The sequence below is a fragment of the Lepidochelys olivacea genome, assembly GCF_965140295.1.
Source record: "Lepidochelys olivacea isolate rLepOli2 genome assembly, chromosome: 2".
Classification (NCBI taxonomy): domain Eukaryota; kingdom Metazoa; phylum Chordata; order Testudines; family Cheloniidae; genus Lepidochelys; species Lepidochelys olivacea.
Genome location: NC_140412.1, coordinates 97,962,492 through 97,985,748, shown reverse-complemented (window position 1 = coordinate 97,985,748; position 23,257 = coordinate 97,962,492). Strand labels below are relative to the sequence as shown.

The following is a 23,257-nucleotide window of genomic DNA, read 5'->3' as shown; positions in this document are numbered from 1 at the left end:
CCCTCTTTGAATTTTATTTTGTGATATGTCCATCGGAGGAGCTGTCTAAAGAAAAGTCCAGCATTTTGCGCGCGTGCACATGCCCGCCCCCCATACACACACATGCCCATTTATTAAGAAACCAACAAGTTCCCCAGAAAGGAATGTGTAGGAATCCTTGATACAAGAGCACACTCATGTCTCAACAGTCTCTACTACTACTATTATACACATTTTTAAGACAGCCATCACTTGCATATCTAGCTGACGATACAGAACTACAGAAGTACATCAACTTTTCTTCAAGTAAAGGAACCAATTCTCCTTCCACCACTCCAAAATCATCTAAATTGTTTACTTATGAGCAGATGAATTTATTGTTTCCTACAATAAGCATATTGCCAGGGCTGTTCTAGTACAAAACTGTTAAGGGAATGCAGACTGAACAAAATGATCACAATCTGAGGGTTAAAAGACTTGGACTTATCTGACACACCTTGGACAGACAATGCAATATCAAACCCATATTTACTGTAAAGATTCTTTTCACAGTAGCAGCTGTGTTAGTCTGTATCCGCAAAAAGAAAAGAGTACTTGTGGCACCTTAGAGACTAACCAATTTATTTGAGCATAAGCTTTCGGCATCCGATGCAGTGAGCTGTAGCTCATGAAAGCTTATGCTCTAATAAATTGGTTAGTCTCTAAGGTGCCACAAGTCCTCCTTTTCTTTTTGTAAAGATTCTGTGCACATTTCTACAGAGACTGAACTGTTGATTGACACTACTTCACTGACATATGATACAGACTGGATGCTGACTTTGCTGGCCTATCAAACTGTAATATTTTAACATGAGATCCGGGTGGTAGGGAAGACTCAAGAGACAGTTTTTCTGACCCACATGAACCACTCCTAAACGTCCTGCAAACAAATAGTGATCAAAAGTCACCAACATCTGACTAATTAAATCTAACCAAAGTGAGTTTTACTTAAGCAATCAAGTTTTGAACTAAAATTGACCCAGTGAGATAGGAGGAAAGGAGTAACATGCACATTACATCAAGTATTCAAGTATGTCTATTGTTCTTCTTTCGCTATTTGCTTCAGTGAATGTCTGTGAAATGTACACATACTTTGAGTTTCCTGAATGGAAGATTTAGACAATGGAAATTCAAGTGAGAGGGATGATTCATAGAATTTATGGCCAGAAGGGACCATTAGGTCAGGGGTTCTCAACCTTTCTCTTCTTGAGCTCCCCCGACCCCCAACATGCTATAAAAACTCCAATACTCACCTGTGCCACAGTAACTAGTTTTCTGCATATTAAAGCCAGGATCAGTGTTAGGGGGCAGCAAGCAGGACAATTGCCTGGGGCTCCATGTCACAGGGGTCCCTGTAAAGTTACATTGCTCAGGCTTTGGCTGCAGCCCCGGATGGCGGGGCTCAGGGCCCTAGGCTTCCGCCCAGGGTGGTGGTGCTTTGGCTTTCTGCTCTGGGCCCCAGTGAGTCTAATGCTGGCCCTGCTTGGTGGTTCCCCCTGAACCCCTGGTTGCAAATCACTGCATTAGATCATATAGTCTGATCTCCTGTATAACACAGGACATTACATTTTACCCAGTCGTCCCTGTACTAAGCCCAACAACTTGTGTTTGGCTAACACGCATTCCAGAAGGGCTCCAGTCTGGATTGGAAGCCATCAAGAAATGGAGACTCCACCACTGTTATTGGGAGTGTGTTTCAACGGTTAATCACCCTCCCTGTTGAACATTTGTGCCTAAATTCTAATTTGAATTTGTCTGGCTTCAGCTTTCTACCATTGGTTCTCTTGTTCTACCTATCTCCTCAAGTTAAAGACTTTTTGATGACTCAGTATTTTCTCCCAGTGAAGGTACTTTTACACTGTAATCAAGTCACCGCTTAATCTTTTTGAGAAGCTAAATAGATCGAGCTCTTTACAGAGGTAAAAATCACCTCCCTACTTCTCTATAAACGCTTTTAGCCACAGCATCGCAGTGGTACCTCATGCTGAGTTGCTCATTACACCAAATCCTTTTCAGAATCACTGGTTTCCAGGATGCAGTCCTCCATTTTGTTGGATTAAAATGCATTTTCTTTGAATAGGTTCAGCTTACCACACAATGCAGATCACTCTGTATTACTGCCCTGTCATCATCATTAGTTACCACTTTGCCTATCTTTGTGTCATCTGCAAATTTTATCAGCAGTGATTTTATATTTACCTGATGAAAATGCTGACTAGTATTGGGTTTCGTACTTATCCTGGTGGAATCCCACTAGAAACAACCCCATTTGAGGATGTTACTCATTGATGACTACTTTGAGATATGTCAGTTAGCCAGTTCTTATGTATATCTGAAGGAGATATACTGATGTAGCCCTGATGTTCATCTGGAGTTGTACACACACTTGTGGGTCAGTGTATTCTAAAGAAGTTAAGGAAGGTTCACCAGGGATGAATTTGGCCAAACATTCCTAGATCATCCAAACAGTGCCCTGAATAGTCAATGCCATTCCACCAGTATTCAGGAAGAAATAGTAACAAATAATTTCCTTCTACAACACAAGTTACTAGCCTTTGCTGATTGTGGCAAAAGTTTATATTGCCCCTGCTTCCAACATCAGTGTCATATTCTGACATGAGTGTTGCCTATCTCCAGAGTGCTAGCCAATGTCTGTCTAGTTTCTTGCAAATCAGTTTCCCAGTGGAGGAGAAATCAGGGAAAGAGTCTGGGTTTATTCTATGTCAGGGGTTCCCAAACTTGGTTCGCAGCTTGTTCAGGGTCAGCCCCGGTGGGCTGCGAGATGCTTTGTTTACCTGAGCGTCCACAGGTATGGCCGCTTGCAGCTCCCAGTGGCCACAGTTCACCGTTCCAGGGGCTTACCCTGAACAATTCGCGAATCAAGTTTGGGAACCCCTGTTCTAGGTTAACTTGTTTTATTTTCAAACGTACTCCAGCCCTGGAACAGAAATGATCAAAGAGCATGCAGGGCAATCCCTTCTTTCAGAAATCGCAGCCCAACAACAATGCCTGGTTCCTAAAGAGCAATTCTGCCTCTAGAATTGACTCTAATCAGGGACCAAGACAGTCAGCAAACTCTCCTTCTGCTCTCACAGCTCCTTCTCCACAAAACCTTGATTAACCCCAAAGCAAACAACGCAGTACGGCTTCCTAAGATGGAACATTTCCTTGCACAGTAAAGAAAAACAACAAACACCAAAGACCATATGTCACAGCACTACTTGGTGATACCTGCCATACCAATTATAACTATATGAAATATTCATCCTGATTTCCAACAGTTAAAACTGTTTTCCCTCATTTATTAGTTCTTTTCTTATCATTAAACTAATTAATAGCACATTTTTATTTTCATTCAAATACACACAACAGATTTATAATTTTTTGCACATTTGCTGATCAGAAGCAGACTTTGGGGCCTTGTACTAGATCAGTTTCCTTTTGGAAGAGTCAGGGTATTTTCTAGTGTAAGACAGTAATTTACAAAATGGATCCAAGTCTTGATTATCCTGAACAGAGGAGGTCAAAACTGCACACAGACATTTCCGTTCTACAGAAATTTCACTAAAGGCAGCACTGCTCTTCTACTAAGAAACAGTGTTCTAGGCTAAAAGCTTCAGAACAATCTGTCCTCTTTTTGGGCCAGATCCTTGGCTAGTGTAAATAGATGTAGCTCAATTTAACCATATGGTGATATGTCAAATTACACCAGCTGAGGATCTGGCCTTTAGAAACAAGTTGCTTTAGAACAGTCCAAGCCCCTAAGCCTTCTTCTTGGGAGACCCCTAGTCCCAAGCTTATGCACTGTAATAAACACCCCTGCTATAACAATATTTTCTCTCCCTCTTGATCACAATATCTGTCAAGTGATCTTAATTCTTCGCAGCACTTCTAGTGTCAACTCTTATACAAGAACATAATACTTGTTCTGGGGAAAGCTGGAATTGAAAGTGACAAGGCCAGTACACTTTCATGAAGGTAATGCCATTATCCTCAGCACTGTTTATGTCATGTTCCTTAGTCCCAATATTACTTGATAAAATGATACAAAACAACAATATTTCAGTTACATTTATATTTAATTTTCAGTCAATGGGAACAGTTAAAAACAGAACATTTTATTCAGTCTTTATCAGCTACTGGAAATGATGATGTCACTTGAGACTTTAATGGTGCAAATTTTCCTTGGAACTAATTGCCATGAAGAACATTCAGAGAGAATGTGCTAGATCCACAAAGTGGACTTAGGCTCAGTGTTGCAAAACCTAACTTTAGGTGCTCTACCGCTTAGTGGAATCCACAGCCCCAAGCTGGACACTTAGCTCTATATACAATGCTTGGAGAGAGTTAGGCACCTAAGAATAGGATCCACAAAAGCCAGAAAGCCAAGCAAGGAGCTGCATATATCATCCTGTTGGCATTTCCTGCAATCTGAAAGTCAGAGAAGGTGGTAACTTGTACATTTTCTTTTTAATAGTATTTTTCAAACAGTACTAGTTTCAGTGTTCATACAACTCAAAAATTTGCCCATTCCTCTCTGCCAAAACCCTGTTTGGGTCCTAAGGATTAACTGTCACTTAAGTAACTTCAGCTTCTTCATCTGACCTAATGGATGCCACCTTCAATCTGTCCCCAATATTGCTGCTACAGAAATAATCTTCCATAGTCACTGTTCTGACTATGTCTAAGGCCTAGTCTACATTACGGGGTTAGGTCGAATTTAGCCACATTAGGTTGATTTAAAAATGACTGCGTCCATACAACCAACCCTGTTCCGTCGACCTAAAGGGCTCTTAAAATCGACTTCTGTACTCCTCCCCAACGAGGGGAGTAGCGCTAAAATCGACCTTGCTGGGTTGAATTTGGGATAGTGCGGACACAAATCAACAGTATTGGCCTCCAGGAGCTATCCCAGAGTGCTCCATTGTGACTGCTCTGGAAAGCACTTTGAACTCTGACGCACTAGCCAGGTACACAGGAAAAGCCCTGGAAACTTTTGAATTTCATTTCCTGTTTAGTCAGCATGGCGAACTCAGCAGCACTCAGCAGCACAGGTGACAGAAGCCAGGAAAGAACTAAGTGAGCACGACGAGCGGAGGCAGGATGCGATGCTGAGGCTAATGGAGGAGCAAATGAACATGATGAAGCATCTGTTGGGGAAGCAAACAGACATGATGAAGCATCTGTTGGAGCTACAGGAAAGCCAACAAGAGCACAGACCCCCACAGCATCCACTGTATAACCGTCTACCCTCATAGAATCATAGAATATCAGGGTTGGAAGGGACCTCAGGAGGTCATCTAGTCCAACCCCCTGCTCAAAGCAGGACCAATCCCCAATTTTTGCCCCAGATCCCTAAATGGCCCCCTCAAGGATTGAACTCACAACCCTGGGTTTAGCAGGCCCATGCTCAAACCACTGAGCTACCCATCCTCCCCATGTTCTATAGCCTCCTCACCCAGATGCCCAAGAACGCAGGGGAAGGGCTCCGGGCACCCAGCCACTCCACTCCAGAGGATGGCACAAGCAACAGAAGGCTGTCATTCAAACAGTAGTGTGGCTACAATAAGCAATGTGGCCTTGTCCTTCCCTCCTCTCCTACCCCATGGGCTTGGGTGTTGCTACCTTGGCCGTTATCTCTTTTTTTTAATTAATAAAGAAAGAATGCATGGTTTCAAAACAATAGTTACTTTATTTCGAAGGGGGGAGGGTGGTTGGCTTACAGAGAATTAAAATCAACAAAGGGGGCGGATCTCCATCAAGGAGAAACATACACAACTGTCACACCGAAGGCTGGCCAGTCATGAAACTGGTTTTCAAAGCCTCTCTGATGCACAGTGCACCTTGCTGTGCTCTTCTAATCACCCTGCTGTCTGTCTGCTCAAAATCAGACACCAACCTCCCACCCCGCCATAAACATCTCCCCCTTACTCTCACAGATATTATGGAGCACACAGCAAGCAGCAATAACAGTGGGAATGTTGGTTGTGCTGAGGTCTGACCTAGTCAGCAAACAGCACCAGCGATCTTTTAAATGTCCAAAGGCACATTCTACCACCAATTCTGCACTTGCTCAGCCTATAGTTGAACTGCTTCTTACTACTGTCCAGGCTTCATGAGCCATGGGTAGGTTGCAGTAGGTGCGACCGTGCAGTGCTGCCGGCTGGGAGAGAGGCCTAAGCTCCCATGATATTGCAGGCAGGACTGAATCTCCATGAGACGAAACTTAAAGAAGAGAATGACCTGTAGTCTCTGGCTCCCATTCGGTGCTCTAAGAGGAGAATAACCATGTCTGTCCAGGTGCCCCGATCGATCTCACTGAGGTCTGCCAGGAACACCCAGGAGATGTACGATGGCTATCAGTCCTACTGCACCATCTGCTGCGAAGGCAAGGAGCTGCTGCTGTGCAGCAATGCAGTACCACATCTGCCAACAGCACCCAGGAGACGTATGGTCACAGTGAGCTGAATGGGCTTCATGCTTGCCATGGTATGGCATCTGCATGGGTAACCCAGGAAAAAAGGCATGAAACGATTGTCTGCCATTGCTTTCACGGAGGAAGGGAGGGGAGGCCTGACGACATGTACCCAAAACCACCCATGACAATGTTTTTGCCCCATCAGGCATGGGGAGCTTAACCCAGAATTCCAATGGGCAGTGGAGACTGCACGAACTGTGGGATAGCTACCCACAGTGCACCGCTCTGTAAGTCGATGCTAGCCATGGTTCTGAGGACGCACTCTGTCGACTTAATGCGCTTAGTGTGGACATATGCAATCAACTGTATAAAATCGGTTTCTAAAAATCGACTTCTAAAAAATCGACCTAATTTCGTAGTGTAGATATATCCTAAGTCTTCTTCAGATATTTCTACTTAGTTTTCCAGATCACCTAGATTATCTTTAAGATCTTTGCTTTGCTGCAACCTAGCTCCCGCCTACCTCTCTTCCATCTGTCTGCTACCCTCCTCATTACGCATGGGGAGAGGAAAAAGTCTAGGCAGTGACAAAGAAAGAGAGAGATAGATTAACTTTAGGGATAAATACTATTTTCCAGTTTACGAATAAAGTTCTTGTTCAGAGTTAGAGAAACTTAGAGAGAGCAGCTTTCTTCTATCATGGTCACATGATCGATGCCCTCCTTCCATGCTCATGTCCTGAATTTCTTCCAAATAGCCTACAGCCTTTCTCTGACCTAAACCATCCTCACTCCAAGTTGCTGCTGGGGGAAAAAAAAAACCCACTTCTCTTTCAAAGAGCTCATAAATTGTCTTCTGGACAACAATTCCACTCCTGCTCAGGTATTAACTAACTTGACACTTTGAAAAGATAGGCCATAAATAAACAAAGCCAAAATATTAATTTGCATTAAAAATAGGGAGATATCAACACACATGACTACATTTACCATGCAGCTGTATGGCTTTTCATTGGTTCCCTTCCCTCTCTTGGTTTTGTAATTTGTCAGTTTAGATTGTAAACTTTTTGGGATAGAAATCTTGTATTCTTGCCTGTGATGTGCCTAGCGTTTTGCTGCCACTAAAATGAAGAACATGAAATAAAATAAATAAAATAATACATCATCATCATCATTATTATTAATAAAAATTACTTCATACAGAGACTGAAACCCCAGTTTTCTTCAGGAAACCTCTCAAGCACCCCATCAGTTTCTCCTTCTTTAATACACTGTTATGGAGGAAATGATCTGCGGTTATCCAACCATGCTCATTGTGGTCAAGGCAGCTGGGAACTTTCCAGCCACCAGTACCACAATACAGTAAATACAACATCTTAAAATCAGACACAGTGTAACTGTTAATTAACTCAAGATTCTCCATACCCATGCTGCATTTCTCACAGCCCAGACAGAAAGAGAGCTAGGACTTGGCACCACACAAATATTGCACTATTTTAAAAAAACTCATTTAATTAAACTAGTACAAACTCCTGTGTGGACACTCTTAAATCGATTTAACTCCAGTTTGTATTGATTTATCTTAAGTTAACAAGGTATTGACTTGGAGTAAATCAATATAAACCAACTTTAAATTGAATTAAGAATGTCCACACAGAGCTTTGCACCTGTTTAACTAATCTGACTGAAAAACACACCTTTGATTAAATGAATACAATTTTGTTTATCATCTGGAGCATAGATCAGGAATGAAATCCAGAAGAAAAACATATATAGGGTATGGATATCAAGAATGATCACAATTCATGAGAACAAATTTTGAAAGGGACATTAAGCCTTGTGCTTTCAGTGCATACATCAATCTCTAACTACTGGAAACCAGGATGAGATCTATGAGGAAGGAGATTATCCTATATCTGCTACTGCAGGCACTTATACCTTCCTCTGAAGCATCTGGTATTGGCCATTGTCAAAAATAAGATACTGGACTAGATGGACCTGGGATCCGGTCCAGGCAGGTTCTCTGTTCCTTCCTAACATTCTGCAATTAGGAGACCATTAGATAGACTGGTCACACTGGAAAGGGTTTGATGAATTTATTTTAATAATCTTGAATTGGCTCTCCACTTTCAAAAACAATTTTAAGGGTAGAAGGTGATTTTCAATGCACAAAGGACATTTAGGTGCCCAATTCTCATTAAAAGTGGGGAACTCTTGAAAATCCCAGCCTTTATCACTATGTTATATATGTTCAGGACTAGAACAGGTGCCTTGATTACCCACTTACTCAAAAGCAGTTTTCTTTTAATTTTAGAGGAATACAGAGTGTAGCCATAAAGTATAAGAAAACAAGGTATTTCCCCCAGGCCCAAACAAAATATTTTCTCCTATTATTTATTACTGTGGCATATGAAACTTTATTCATTTAAGTTATTTAAGTTTAGTAGGAATAAAGTAGTTGTCTAAAACATCCATGAACCACCAAGGGAAACTAATCCACTTTTCATAACTCTAAAAATAGTTTGTTTTAGCTGTAAAAGCCCTCAGTTACCACGAGGAAATCAAAAACAAAAGGACAGATTTATTGAGGGATGTAAGTTATGTTCTTTTCTTTTCCCCAGAAGGGACTTCTGCTGTGAACTGCCTGTCTCATTTTCACTAGATGCTTGTAAAGCTGGATGAAACCAGATGAGGCAGAACTTGAAAAGATGTGTCAAAAAGTAAGAGAGTGAGTGTGTGTGTGATGGTAGGAGACCCTTAGAAACATCTCTTGCAAAAAAAAAAAAAAGAGAAAATAAAAGCTTCATTAAAATAGCTCTCCCCTCCCCAATGACTACCAGCATATCCTTTTTGGAATCATAATCCTAACTTGTAAACATCTATCTTGCGTTTTCCAGTCTCCTGCCACTTCTGTTTCTCTGCTCATTCAGTCCCTTTCTTTGTTAGTATTGCCTTTGTGATCAGTACTGCCACAGAAAATACAACAGTTGTGCAGCAGCCATCCTTACACAGCTCTGTTTAATCCCAAGTGGCTGGAGCTGCATCCTTATGCAAAACATTATAGTCTGACAAATCAAATGAACAATCTGCTAAACGTGCTGGCAGGCAGATCTCTGAAACTGTCTTCTCAAAGGGTAAATTAGTTGTCTTCACAGTGCCTCTTAGTTATGTATTACTAGTATGAGCTACATCATTACAAAAAAAAGACAGTATGAATCTTTTCAACAGCCCAGGTTACTGTCCAGGAAAACAACAACTGATAGTGTTTAGAGTATGCCACATGCACAAGACAATTATACTTAATATGAACATTTGAGAAAAGGAAAATTTTATTTTAAATTTTATTGCTTACAAAGTAATGGGATCAATCCTTCCATTGAAGAAATGAATGGAAATGTTGCTATTGAACGTAAGAATATGGCCATATCGGTGATACCCGTGGTCCATCTAGCCCAGTATCCTGTCTTCTGATAGTTGTCAATGCCAGGTGGTTCAGAGGGAATGAACAGAACAGGAAATCATCAGGTGATCCATCCCCTGTTGCCCAGTCCCAGCTTCTGGCAATCAGAGACTAGAAACACTTCAGAGCATGGTTTTGCATCCCTGTTCATCCGGGCTAATACCTATTGATGGACCTATACTCCATGAACTTATTGGCTTTGATAGGAAAAGGAAGGGGACACGACAAAGATTGTTCTCTACTATTACTGCAATATCAGATGTGCTTTGTAAACAGATAGAAGATGACAAAGTGGGAAAGAGAATTGGAGAGGATGATTGAAGACTAATGAAAAGAGATCAGTTTTTAGGAGGAAGGCGGAATGTGAAAAAAGGGATGGAGAAAGGAGTGAGAGAAAGAGAAGGTTACAGTGAGCCGAGAAGAATTGGCAGAGCATAACAAAATTTAGAATTATTTGGAGACAGATTTGTATGCTCCAGTAGTGTAAAGGAAATGCAGCTCTCCTTGACATGCCCCTTCACATGCTTAGCCCCACTTCACATTTTGGGGATGGAAGGGGTGTGGCCAGCACTTTGTGCTCCAGCTATTCTTGGATGTGAAGCAAACCAACGATAGCAATAGAGAAGTTGGTGAAGTTAGATCAGCATTCCAGAAGCAGAGATATATAAAAAGGGAAATCAAGAAAATGCATGCCCTTCTGCAGCTGCCATGAACTGTGCCATATGGGCTGCATCCCCTGAGAGAGGCACAGCGTAGAATCTGTCCCTTAAACTTCTGTCTTAAACTAGAACCTGTTGTTGTGTAGACACACACAATACGAATACAAAAATATTCTTAAACTACAGCACCCTTCTTCACAAATATTGCAAACACAGAGGGAATTATCTAAGTACAAGCAAACTTTGATACAGTCGAAGAGGAAGACAATAAACACCAGAATTTAAGTGGCTTCCCAGATAGATGAAACTGGGAATATAGTTATACAGAGCTGGAGGGACACTACAGTCCAATTTTAGCTCACATGACTTTGGAAATAGTTTGTCTGATTAAAAAAGGTGATCAAATGCTTCTACATTAGGGCAAAATAGCAGCCTGCAAATATGCAGTACAAAGATTATTGGCTAGAGAGTTTGAACACGAAAGGCAAACCAAAATTAACGTATCTGCTGTTTTTAAGAATTCAATAAAATAACACAGGAAATAAAAAAAACAGTAGCTAAACAATCCCCCAAAGTAAAGATAAACAGCAAACAGCTTTTCACCACTGCTTTTAATTTGTCTTCTTAAGGCGGCATTCCCTGGGAAGTAAGACTATTAAAAAATAAGCCAGCAACTATGATGACTTATTAAAGTCAAATGGTATTGAGAATGAAGCTGTTCTGAGAGGTTTTAATATTGTGATAATTGGGCCTACAAATTTACCCTAATTGGGAGTTGAACTGTAAAGAGTGAAGTTCATAAGATTTCACAAAAATCTGTAACAACAAAGAAAGGTATGAAAGGGACACAGAAAGACTGAATTTGTCCAAACAAAAAGGCCTAACAATATAACTCAAGGACTGGGTTAAGATCATGCTTGGTAAACAAGAAAAGAGTGGAATCAGAAATCAGTGAACCAAAACTGATGTGTCTGAAACCAGGCCTAGTTGATGGACAAAATAAAAAGGGGGGGGGGAGGGAGAAAGGGGGGGCTATTCTGCCCACCACCAGCTTTTGGCGTTCTTAAGGAAAGAGATTTTGGGAGAAAAACTGGCTCCACCCCCACCACTTCCTGAGACTCCAGGTCTTCATTATCCTGATCCTGAGAGATGTCCTGACTAGACCGGATCACAGAGAGGGACTTAGATGACACTATCACCTCCCCACCTTCACCTACCATTGAAAACCCAAACACAACCTGGGGTGAAATGAAATTGGACTTGAAAAAACAGCTTCAGCCTATTTCAACTAACTTCTTTTCCTTTCCTCAAAAGAACAGTTATTACCATCTTTGATACCATCTAAGAGATGCCAGACAAAGGGTATTTTCCCTTCTAAAAACTCTCTCCAACTAAAGGGAAAGGGAACAAGGGATGTTGTTAACATGAAAGCCATAATTAGTACTTTACATTTCAAATGCTTTAACTGCTTTTCTTTGTTTTCTGTATCTTAAATAAAAGGTTAAAAGGATTTTAAATGGTGTATTTGCCATGGTACTAAACAAGCTGAGGTCTCTGTAACCCCACACCTTGTTTAACATTGTTTAATGTTGGACAGTAACTGGATTATGTTACCACCTTTAACTCTTTCTGCCCATATATTCCATCATAATACAACAGTTCTTTCTTGAGCATGCATCAGGCAGGAACAGCTGAAGTTTGAGATAACTCTGATAGAATGGGCATGTTATAATGACAACATATCAATGCTTTCTACCTCTGGAAGAACAACATCTAGAATTTATTATGCTATAGCTCACACAAGGGATGACTGAATCATCTTGATTACTCAGGACATTGATTCTGCGTGATAAAAATCACCATATTTATACCCCATGACTGTGGCGTACTGTTAAACTGATCCCCTTTATATAGTCTTCAATCTACTGGCATTTCTTGATTTCTGAGTCTTGAGACTATTATAAATACTCAGACGTGCAGTAAAGATCATTTTGCTTTTAATAGGTTCTGTTTTACTTAGTGAATGTAAGCATAGGGCAATTTTTTGCTTAGGGCCATGGGTTGTTCCTTCCCTGTATTATGACTGATCTTTAGTTGAATGAAACCTGGGAGCAGGTGGTTTGGAAACTGCCTTTACATGCCTGGGAGCCTCTGACATCTTGGGTGATGTCAATCCAATCCAATTTTGACACAGATGACTTTGAAAATATTGTATCTGATGAAAAAGGTGATCAAATGATTCTCCATTAAGGCAAAATGGCAGCCTGCAAATAAGAAGCACAAAGTGTTGGCTTTAGGTATTCATCACAAAGGCAAATTAAACTTAAAAATACCAGATGTGTTCATTTAAGAGCACGTTGAGGACAATCACAGGATAAAATGGGGCTCTGTATGGACCTAGGGGGTCTGTCTTCCCAGTTCACTGTCAAGGCCTGGAGCCAGTGGATGGCCAGAAACTGCATTTCAAAAACATTTGGGGTCTTATTTAAAACTTAGGTGACATTCAGGATACTGGGAGAGGCACTGAGAGAGAGTGCTTCACCCCTGCAAAGGTATTTCCCAGAAAACACTTGCAAAACTCTGTGGTGGCAGTGTGTGATCTAGGCAGGTGTACAAGGAACAGACATTTCTGAAGGAGGAAGTGGTTGGTTGGTCACATAGGTAGTGTCAACAGGCAAAGAACACAGCCAAAGCGCACAAATCAAAACCACACCATTATCACTAAACAGTTTTTGTAATAGTTAAACTAAGAAGCAGTAGCAGGAAGGAGCATTTTGAGACGAGCACAGTGGCTCAGGCTTCTGCCAGCCAGGGATTTTTTGTTTTGCTTTGAAAATGAATTTGCCTTTAAAAAACAGTAGGGATGTGTCACAGTATGTCATGTTCCCCTCTTCCCCCCCACCTGATAAAAAATAATTTTCATTTACTTATTTAGAAAAACCCAGAAAACAGCCTCCCTTCTTCCACACATGCTCTTCAGCCCAGTATGTGACACACAAACGACAAGAGTTGCAAGCATCTATTGTGTCTCAGCAGCAGTGATTCTGGAGGAGACAACTTGCAAAAGATGAGAACAATAATGAAAGACCAGTGCTGGCCTTCAGCCCCAGATGCAGCAAACACAACAGCTCCTCCTTTTCTCAAAATGCAGTGCAATCCTAAATGCACTGGGTCTCATCCTTTTGCCCAGATGGAGAGTCTCTCCTGTCACATGGCTTTGCATCAGATCTGCCTTCATAGTTCTTTTAATAACACTGCCTTTGCCTAACAGGAATCTAAGTTCTCCTGAACTTTGTGTGTCTGGAATTATGAAACCGGTGAGCAGGAATTCTGATCCGATATGGCATGGGGACAGGGGAGAGAGAAAAAAGGAGATCTGTACCTACCTTAACCTGACCTGGGGTTTCTCAAGATTGTATTGCTAGGAGATTGGGGGAAAGCAATTTCCAAAGTTCTGATCACCCTGGCTGGAACGTTATATAAATCCTAAGGTGTTGTTTTTAGATGTAGTCATAGCAACACAGAGGGGCTCCCTTTTTGTTCTCTGATCATCAGCAGGGAAGAAAGAAGCAGATGTTGGCTATATGCTGCCCTGCCACAAAGGAGGGGAGCCCCGGGGTTCGCAGCATTCCAAGGAGTAACGATAATTCTACTATCCCACCTGCCACTCTCTCACTATTTGCCTTTCTCCCAGGTCATGTGTCTCTTCATTTGTATTATGCTCCTCGTCTCTAAATTAAATGACTGTAAGGGCTTGTCTACAGTTACTGCGCTGCAGCTGTGTTGCTGTAGTGCCTAGGGAAGATGCTACCTATGTTGATGGGAGGGCTTTTCCCATCGGCGTAGGTACTCCCCCTCACCAAAAGGCAGTAGCTATGTCGATGGGAGAAGCCTTCCCAGTGACATACCACTCTCTACAACAGTATAACTACTATGGACTTTCCACACCCTTGAGCGATATAGTTATACCGACATAGGTTTGTAGTGCAGACCAGGGCTAAGTGTTTGTGTGTGAAAGGGATGTATGTGATGTGGAGGACAGTGATGATGCTTTTGATTAAAGTGGTTGGAATAGTTGTTAGCAATGGTATTCGTTTGAGTCTGGCCCCTTTACTGGCTATCAAATTCTGATTTCTGCTGGTATATTCAGTGTTTACGGTTATTTGTGGAATAGTTTTGACAAATCATTTCCAGCTTGTTGATTGTTTGTGAATTGTTTACCCTGGTATCATTATTTTTCATATTCCTGATTCAGCAAAGTTTTTAAACATGCAATAGCTTTAAGCATATGAATAATCCCATTCCTTTTTGGCATAGTATTTAACCATGTGCTTAACTTTAAGCAAGTGCTTATGCTCCATTGAGTTCAACAAGACCAAAGGACATAGTTTACAAGTGCCTTACTGACTCAAACCCAACTTGGTTTGTGCAACTGGTCATTTAAGTCATATGGTACTTTTCTGTTTCCCGATTGGATGAGTTTCATGACAGGTCAATAATAAATGACAAATAATGAACAGCATACTTTCATTTTGAATTTTGGACCAATAATCATTCATGAATCTCAGGATTTGCACACATTTTCACAAACAACCAGAGATTATCCAAACATTGCTGAATAACAAATAACATCACCCCAAAAAATTCAGCACTTTTATTAGGGAGTGATGAATCCATTTTGTTTTACTATTTGACCAACTCTATTTTTGAACTTCATCAGCAGTGGCCAACCTACATTAGGAATTTTGCATTAAAAGCTGAGTGCTATTGTTAATTAATGAAACATTTAACATTTAGTATTCAAACTTTTTCTGGTATATTTTGGTTTTGTTTTATATTGCTTCTGTCTTCTTCGTATTTTTTTCTGAACATTTTTTGTAAGGTTAGTTTTATTTCATAGTTCAAACATCCAAATAATTTGTGACATGGTAAAACTCTTCTGGCATTGCAGGTTCCTAAAATGGAGTCCTCTACATTTAGCAGGGGACTCAGCAAAAGAAGGATGCTTTATAATGTGCATACTGGTTATTTTTGAGGAAAAAGAAGAGAGTTATATAGAAGATAGTAAGCTGTGACACACTGTTAACCATTTTATTGCACGCTATATGTCTTGTTGAGCCTCACTGGCAGTTTTCCTGCTTTTATATATCCTAAATAAATCCAAATTCTTTCCTGGTGTTTTGTGATTTTATTTCAGCTGGAACATGGTTGTTACCTTAAAACATTTTAGTCTCTTATCTCCATTCATCACAGCTGGTGTCGTGTCACATGGCTTAAAAGAATGTCTCAGGGTCTCATGCCAATCTAGTCACCTGCTGAAAATTGTGAATTTAAATGAACTATATTGCGGGCTGATGTATGCCTCACTGGTATTTGTTTCATACTTCAGTGAGTTGCATCATTTGGAAAGAAGCACCTGAATGAGAATGAGCTAAGCAAATTAAAATAAAGGTATTAAGTTCAAGTATTTTGAATAGATTTTCATGCATTTTAAATATTATGGGGCAGATCTTCAGATGGTGTAAATTGTCATAGCTTCACTGACGTCAGTGGAACATAACAGTTTACACCATTTGAGGATTTGCCCCTTATTTCTGTTTAGATCTCTAATGAAGAGGCCTAACTTTTCTTCCTAGTGTTAACTCTGAAAAAATAATGATGGGATAAAGCATGAGTATTCTCAGGTTGACTCATCACTCTGTGCACTTCGTAAGTGTCCCCACATGGGCAAAATTGATAAGATAATTGATTAAGCACCAAGTGATTAACCAATTAAAAAGGTCTTTCAGCTCTTCAGCTCAGGACAGTTAAAAGAAAGACAGGAAGAGAAAGGAGAAGAGTGGGTGAAGGAGGGGCACACAGCACATTGTAATTAAAGCATACAGTGATGAACTATGCAGAGTGTATGAGGATTCTTTGCAGGGAGGAATCCAGGGTGAGGGAACCCTACTCTATGACAAATGGGCTCCTTACATTTCCAATTCTACTCCTTTTAGGAGTCTGATTTGTTTTGCATATCCCCAAGTTACACCTCACTTAAAAACTACTTGCTTACAAAACCAGACATAAAAATACAAAGGTGTCTCAGCACACTATTATTGAAAAATTGCTTACTTTCTCATTTTTACCATAGAATTATAAAACATAAAACAATTGGAATATATATAGTACTTACATTTCAGTCTACAATATATAGAGCAGTATAAACAAGTCATTGTCTGAAATTTTAGTTTGTACTGACTTCATTAGTGCTTTTTATGTAGCCTGTTGTAAAACTAGGCAAATATCTAGATGAGTTGATGTGCCCTCTGGAAGACCTCCGCGTTCCTCCCGGGGTTCATGTACCCCTAGTTGAGAACCACTGGTCTAAACTCTGTTTACTAGGTGCAGTGTCTATGGTTAATCAAGAACACTAACAATTTGCTGCAGCAGAATACTACTGATGCACACCTGCAAAATTTTCTCTCTAGCATGTTTCAGATATCAGTCATGCTTTTTTCCCATTTACCCTACTTTATCAAGATCCATTAATTTGATGTTGTGATGCTTAACCCTGATACTAAATTCATGAGCTAAATTTCATTAGTAGATAACACTTTTATATCCACTTCTTGGTTTGTTTCAACTTATGCTGGACCATTCAGACAAAGTCTGTAGTTTACAAGGGGACAACTTGATGCATGCTTACACCACTTCCACTGTTAACTATTGGAAGAATTCTGACTGGTTTTTGCCCCTTGTTACTTACAAATTAAATTAAAATGGAGTATTTAAGCACTGAACCAGCCACAGTTGCCACTGCCATTAGGTTTCTCTCTTACTTTTGACATTTACAAACACTCCCTCACACTGAAGGCCTGATTTTGGTCTCACACCAGTTTTTCAGCAGTGTAACCTCACATACTTCATTGAGTTACTTCCAACTGCACAGGAGTAAATGGATACTGACCTTTGAAGGGAAAGCCAGTTCAACAGCAGCTAATACAAAAATACATTCCACAGAAGTGACACTGCTTGTATGCAGTCAGAACCTCATTTACCAAAGCACATTGGCTGTTTTGCTGCAGTCATACATGACTCACCTCTAAGTGTACTCGAGTCCCTGGTACATAGCAGCATGACAGTGAAGTGTAGCAGCAAACTCTGCCTAATCCAATAATTGGGACTCTGGCCACAACTTCACAAAGCAGCCAGTTTTCCTTACACTGTCCACTGCTCAGATAATTGGTCTGACATTTCATTTCTCTCTTCTCGGAGACACAGTCAGGCAGAAAACCCATTCTTCTAGAATATGCCTCTGGCCCAGAGTAACAGGGCAATTATGGGTCTCGGCTGAGTGGCTGGCATGTTTTCCAGTACCATCAATGGCTACTTTCCACTTCTTTATTGGTTTAAGGAGAAATAAGGCAGGAATAAAAAACAGTGCTGCTTCCCTAACACACAAAAATTGTCAGGTAGCCAAATGCATGTAAAAGCAGCTCCTCAATATGTTATTTACTTAGGTGTGAGGTTTATGCAATTGCTTCCTTTGAAAAATTTGACACCTAAACAATATTGTTTGCAATTTGTATGCCACTAGGGTTAAATCATTTCATATAATGGACTGCAGGCAGCAGTAGATTAACACAGAGTTTGCAGGTTTGAAAATGAAGGGCCATTGTCTCCTCCCGCCCCTATTTCCCTACCTCTGCCTTTCTTTTTGGACCCAGAAACAGGAAAACAGAGCTACAGAACAGTTCAGTTACAAATAGTGCTTCATATCTAGATCCTTTTCAATTTATCATCTTTTTTTTTTCCATTTAGCAGAAAGCTGGTCTTTGAGAATCTTTTCAAGGGACTATAGGATTTCTGTTAAAAGTCAAGGTATCGATTGTGGTATCTTAGCAAATAACACTCTGATCTTACAAAGAGCTTGTGTCACAAAAATATTTGTGTTATATGAGACTGGAATATTACTCTTGTTGCAATAGAGATTGGCTCATACAGAGCAATAAAGCTTGTCACTCAACTGCAGCAAAGAATCATCTTTTTCTATCACGGTTACCATCATATAATCTATATCAACTGAAGCATCACAATCTCATTATGAGAGCCTAGTCATAACCTGACTGATTTTACAGTCAAGAAATCATAACTGCAATGTAATCCAATAACAAGAAACTTCTAAAGATAATTAACTTTGTGGCAGAGCCATTACAGTAATTTCTTTGGATAAATAACATCCAAAAAAGAAAGAAAAAAAAAAAGAAAACCTTGAAAAAAACTGAGATTTCTGTTTATAACTGTTATTAATTAATATGCATTCTAGGCTGAAAAGAAAAATTATAATCACCAGGGGGCAATCCAGCACTTCCAGACATGATCATGGCCAAGGTCCATTCGATACATATTTACACACAAGTGTGTCAGCTGAAGTCATATTCTTCAAACTCAAAACACAACAAATATGACAAGTAAACTATTTGAAAGTTAAACATCCTCTGTTTCTCAAAATCAAAGGGGAGCCCAATGGGAAGTGTTTTGTTAGGTGTGTGTGGTGTTGTGGGGTTTTTCTAAAACGTTTAAAGACTTTATTTTCCTTATTGTTGCTGATATCTCCTAGGACAGATGGTCTCAAAAAGACATCCTTCCATTTAGGCTTCTGCTGAACTGAATTTATCAGACAATGAACAATCAAGACATATGCCACCTGGCTCTGAGCTGCGATTCGTCAAACTACAGAATTGCACTAGGTGAAAATCTTTTCAACACTGAGGATTCTACTGGCACCCTGCAGGATAAAAGAATGAATTTCCTGCAGATTTACTACAATCTCCCACAGAAGGACAGCAATATCTGAGCTTCTTGCCTGGAAAAACTATGCTGAATCATAGATTTTGAAAGACCATTGTGTTGGAGATTAAAGAGACAGACAGACAATTTCAAATTGGATTTGAGTGCCTGATTGAGATTTATGAACTAATCTTACAAACCCTTACTCATGTGAGTAAATCCATTGAACTGAACAAGGGTCGAAAGATCATGTCCTAAAAGCTCATTCCATTTAAAAATCAAGGGAGATATTGGAAACAATAATGAAAAAGAAAGGCTTTAGAACATTAGACAGACAGATAAACACACAGTACTGAGATGATCACAGTATTCTTCAATTCGAGAAGCTGCCTTTGCTCATCTTTGAAATAACTTAGTGGGCATAACTGTGATATTTACCATCTCATAGACCAGGGGTGAGCAAACTTTTTGACCTCAGCGCTACATTGGGATATGGAAATTGTATGGCGGGCCACGAATGCTCACAAAATTGGGGGTAGGGGTGCGGGAGGGAGTGAGGGCTCCCATTGGGCATACGCGCTCTGGGGTGAGGCCAGAGGTGAGGAGTCTAGGGTGCGGGAGGGGGCTCTGGGTTGGAGTATGGGGGGGTGAGGGCTCTGGGGTAGGGCTGGGGATGAGGGGTTTGAGGTGTAGGAGGGTGCTCTGGGCTGGGATCAATGGGTTCAGAGGGCAGGAGGGGGATCAGGGCTGGGGCTCTGGCTGGGGGTGTGGGCTCTGGAGATGAGGGGCTTGTGGTACAAGAGGGGGCTCTGGGCTGGGATCGAGGGGTTCGAAGGGTGGGAGGGAAATCAGGGCTGTGGCAGGGGATTGGGTCGTGGGTGGGGAGGGGAGGGCTCAGGCTCCAGGCAGCGCTTACCACAAGCAGCTCCCAGAAGCATGTCCCTGCTCTGGTTCCGAGGCATGATCAGGCGGCTCTGCGCACTGCCCCATCCGCAGAGGCACCTGGCCACGTCTCTGTGTACTATGTAGGAGCCAGAGTGGGGTCGAGCCGGAGGGGGGGTCAGGCTGGCTGCTTCCTGGGAGCTGCATGGAGTGGGGCAAGCCCCGAACCCCACTCCCTGGCTGGAGCGGGGCAACCCCCTGACCCAGCTCCCCGGTGGGAGCTGAGGGCCAGATTAAATGGTCTGAGGGGCCAGATGTGGCCTGTGGCCCGCCCCTGCGATAGACTGTATTTTGATCTAGACATTTGTTCATAAACATGCTCTGAATGACTAGGCCCAATAGAACTAGATTGCCCCCTTGTGACTAAATATTTATTACACAGAGTGGAACATATATGAAAGATTTCGAACCCAACTAACTAATATCAGTAGTCCTTGCTCATGTGAGTAGTCACATTGTAGTGAAGCGGTACAGGAATAGAATAAAATTTTAACACAAAATCATGATCTCACCATCTTTTTTTGCATAATTTTTATTCACAGAAAGAACCACCATACTGGATACTAGTTGCTCATTCCATTCCATTTCACTTCATTTACTGTATGACTGAATAGTAAAATCTACTACTGGACTGTCACTGTGTTCACCAGAAAACTCCTGTTCATACCAGAATTCCTAAATTTCTCTCCTTTCTTTTAGAAAATAGTAAGAATGAAATAAGATCACATGATTCAGAAAAAGTTCACAGAATTTTTAATAAAGAAAATGATCTTACGAAAAGTTCAATTAAATACTCTTGAAATATAGCCAAACTTTATGAAGATAAAATATACATCATCTCAAACTAAAGTCACCAACTCCTGGTTTGGAAGAGTAGTTCCATCTACTTGCCAGTCTTTAGTCTCTCTGCTAAGATTTCCAACAAGGACAAAAATTAGTTCTGATGATGGTAGTGATGTTTGTATTGTGAATATTTCTCCTTTAGAAATTGGAGGGAAATCACCAATTTAATCCACAAAATCCAGTGGGCAGAAGGGACTGACTTTAAGATAGGTGCCATCTGGATGTTCAAATGAGTGATGTGCAGATGAAAGCTCCATATTTTATCATTAATCACGTTTTCTTAATAATAACGTCCAACAACAATTGGCCCTACTCCTCTCCTCCCACTGGAAGCAAGTTAAAGAGGAGGAAGTCTATATGATTGTTCCATGGAGTCAACAGAGGGACAGAGACATCTTCATAGAGACTGTATGTCTCTGGGTGAGATCCGTGCCTGTTGCACCACCCTCTTCCAATTCCCTAATGATGTCTCTACAGTGGAGCTGCATTGTTACAGCTTCCAGAGCTGGCGGTTGCCCCTGGGATCAAATTTACAGTCCATCCCATTTTCTGTCACAGATCAGTGGAGTTGCCCTTCCCTGTGTAGATCAGGGCAATTTAACAGTGTATCTTTCTGTTTGTTTATCAGAAAAGCTGAGTGCAGCCTTGGGTGTGAAATGATTCTGAATCCTCAGACAGCCAGCTTTTTCATTTTAAGTGACTGAAATACCATTAACAAAGTCTATTTATCTCTGACTTCAAATCTAATTGATGGCTAAATTTTGCACCTTCTTTGTGCCCATGGCCCAAAAGGTTATCAAGATGAACAGTCAAGAACTCCTGAATATTGATAGACATCTAAAGAATAGTGCTTAAGCAGCCTCAGGATTGAGTGTAATTGTTTAAATTCTCTATGCTGTTAGTCACTGATTCACTATAGCATGGAGTTTTACAGATCAAAGAGCTTGATGGTAATTAAATGATGTCTTCCAGTCTAAAACCACTTCTACATTTCCAGTGTAGTTAAATATACTGGGTCCAACTCACGCAAAATTAGATTAGAGATGTGTTTTATGTTGTTTGGCTATTTAAAAAAAAACATTTAACATCATAATGCAGATGCAGCAGGAAAGTCACTTTGGGACAAACTGTTGAGGTCCCACTTATTTTACTGGCTTCTCTAGCCTCTCACAGAATCCAGATCCAATACTATAAATTACAATTTTTCTTAGTTTTAGAGCTAGGCCACAGTTACATCTGCCTATAACTGACCTGGAAAAAGCATCTTTTAGGTCACCTCGTATGTATTCATCTGCTCCCATTTGGTATATGTTTAAGTTCTATTTTCTCATTCAGGAATACCTAGAACTGCCCTTTGTTCATAGACACTGACACAAGGGTGTTGAAATGGGTGTGTGTGCAAACACCATATGGAAAGGGTGTCAACTCCATGAATGTTCTGTACTAGTAATTAAGGTACCTTATTACCAGATAGTGTACAAAATAATAAACCACTGGAAACATGGAACCTGTCATAAATATAAAGGGAAGGGTAAACCCCTTTGAAATCCCTCCTGGCCAGAGGAAAAACTCCTCTCACCTGTAAAGGGCTAAGAAGCTAAAGGTAACCTCGCTGGCACCTGACCAAAATGACCAATGAGGAGACAAGATACTTTCAAAAGCTGGGAGGAGGGAGAGAAACAAAGCGTCTGTGTGTCTGTCTATGTGCTGTTTCTGCTGGGGATAGACCAGGAATGGAGTCTTAGAACTTTTAGTAAGTAATCTAGCTAGGTATGTGTTAGATTATGATTTCTTTAAATGGCTGAGAAAAGAATTGTGCTGAATAGAATAACTATTTCTGTCTGTGTATCTTTTTTGTAACTTAAGGTTTTGCCTAGAGGAGTTCTCTATGTTTTGAATCTAATTACCCTGTAAGGTATCTACCATCCTGATTTTACAGAGGTGATTTCTATTTACTTCTATTTCTATTAAAAGTCTTCTTGTATGAAAACTGAATGCTTTTTCATTGTTCTCAGATCCAAGGGTTTGGGTCTGTAATCACCTAGGCAAATTGGTGAGGCTTTTTACCAAACCTTGTCTAGAAAGTGGGGTGCAAGGTTTTGGGAAGTATTTTGGGGGGAAAGACATTGCCAAACAGCTCTTCCCC

At 40.8% G+C, this 23,257-nt stretch overlaps 1 protein-coding gene across 4 annotated transcripts in view; it reads right to left on the bottom strand.

Annotated features, from left to right (window-relative positions):
• DOK6 (docking protein 6) overlaps positions 1-23,257 on the bottom strand; it is a 434,980-nt gene that overhangs the window by 20,187 nt on the left and 391,536 nt on the right. Inside the window, exon 8 of one of the 4 annotated variants that reach the window (XM_084619312.1) lies at positions 4,116-5,168. The exons of 2 other annotated variants lie outside the window; for them this stretch is intronic. In XM_084619312.1, coding sequence (XP_084475438.1) covers positions 4,981-5,168 — 188 coding nt within the window. In that variant the 3' untranslated portion in view covers positions 4,116-4,980. Of the gene's footprint in view, positions 1-4,115; positions 5,169-23,257 lie in introns of those variants that run through there. One more of the 4 variants, XM_084619314.1, reaches the window with a different exon arrangement.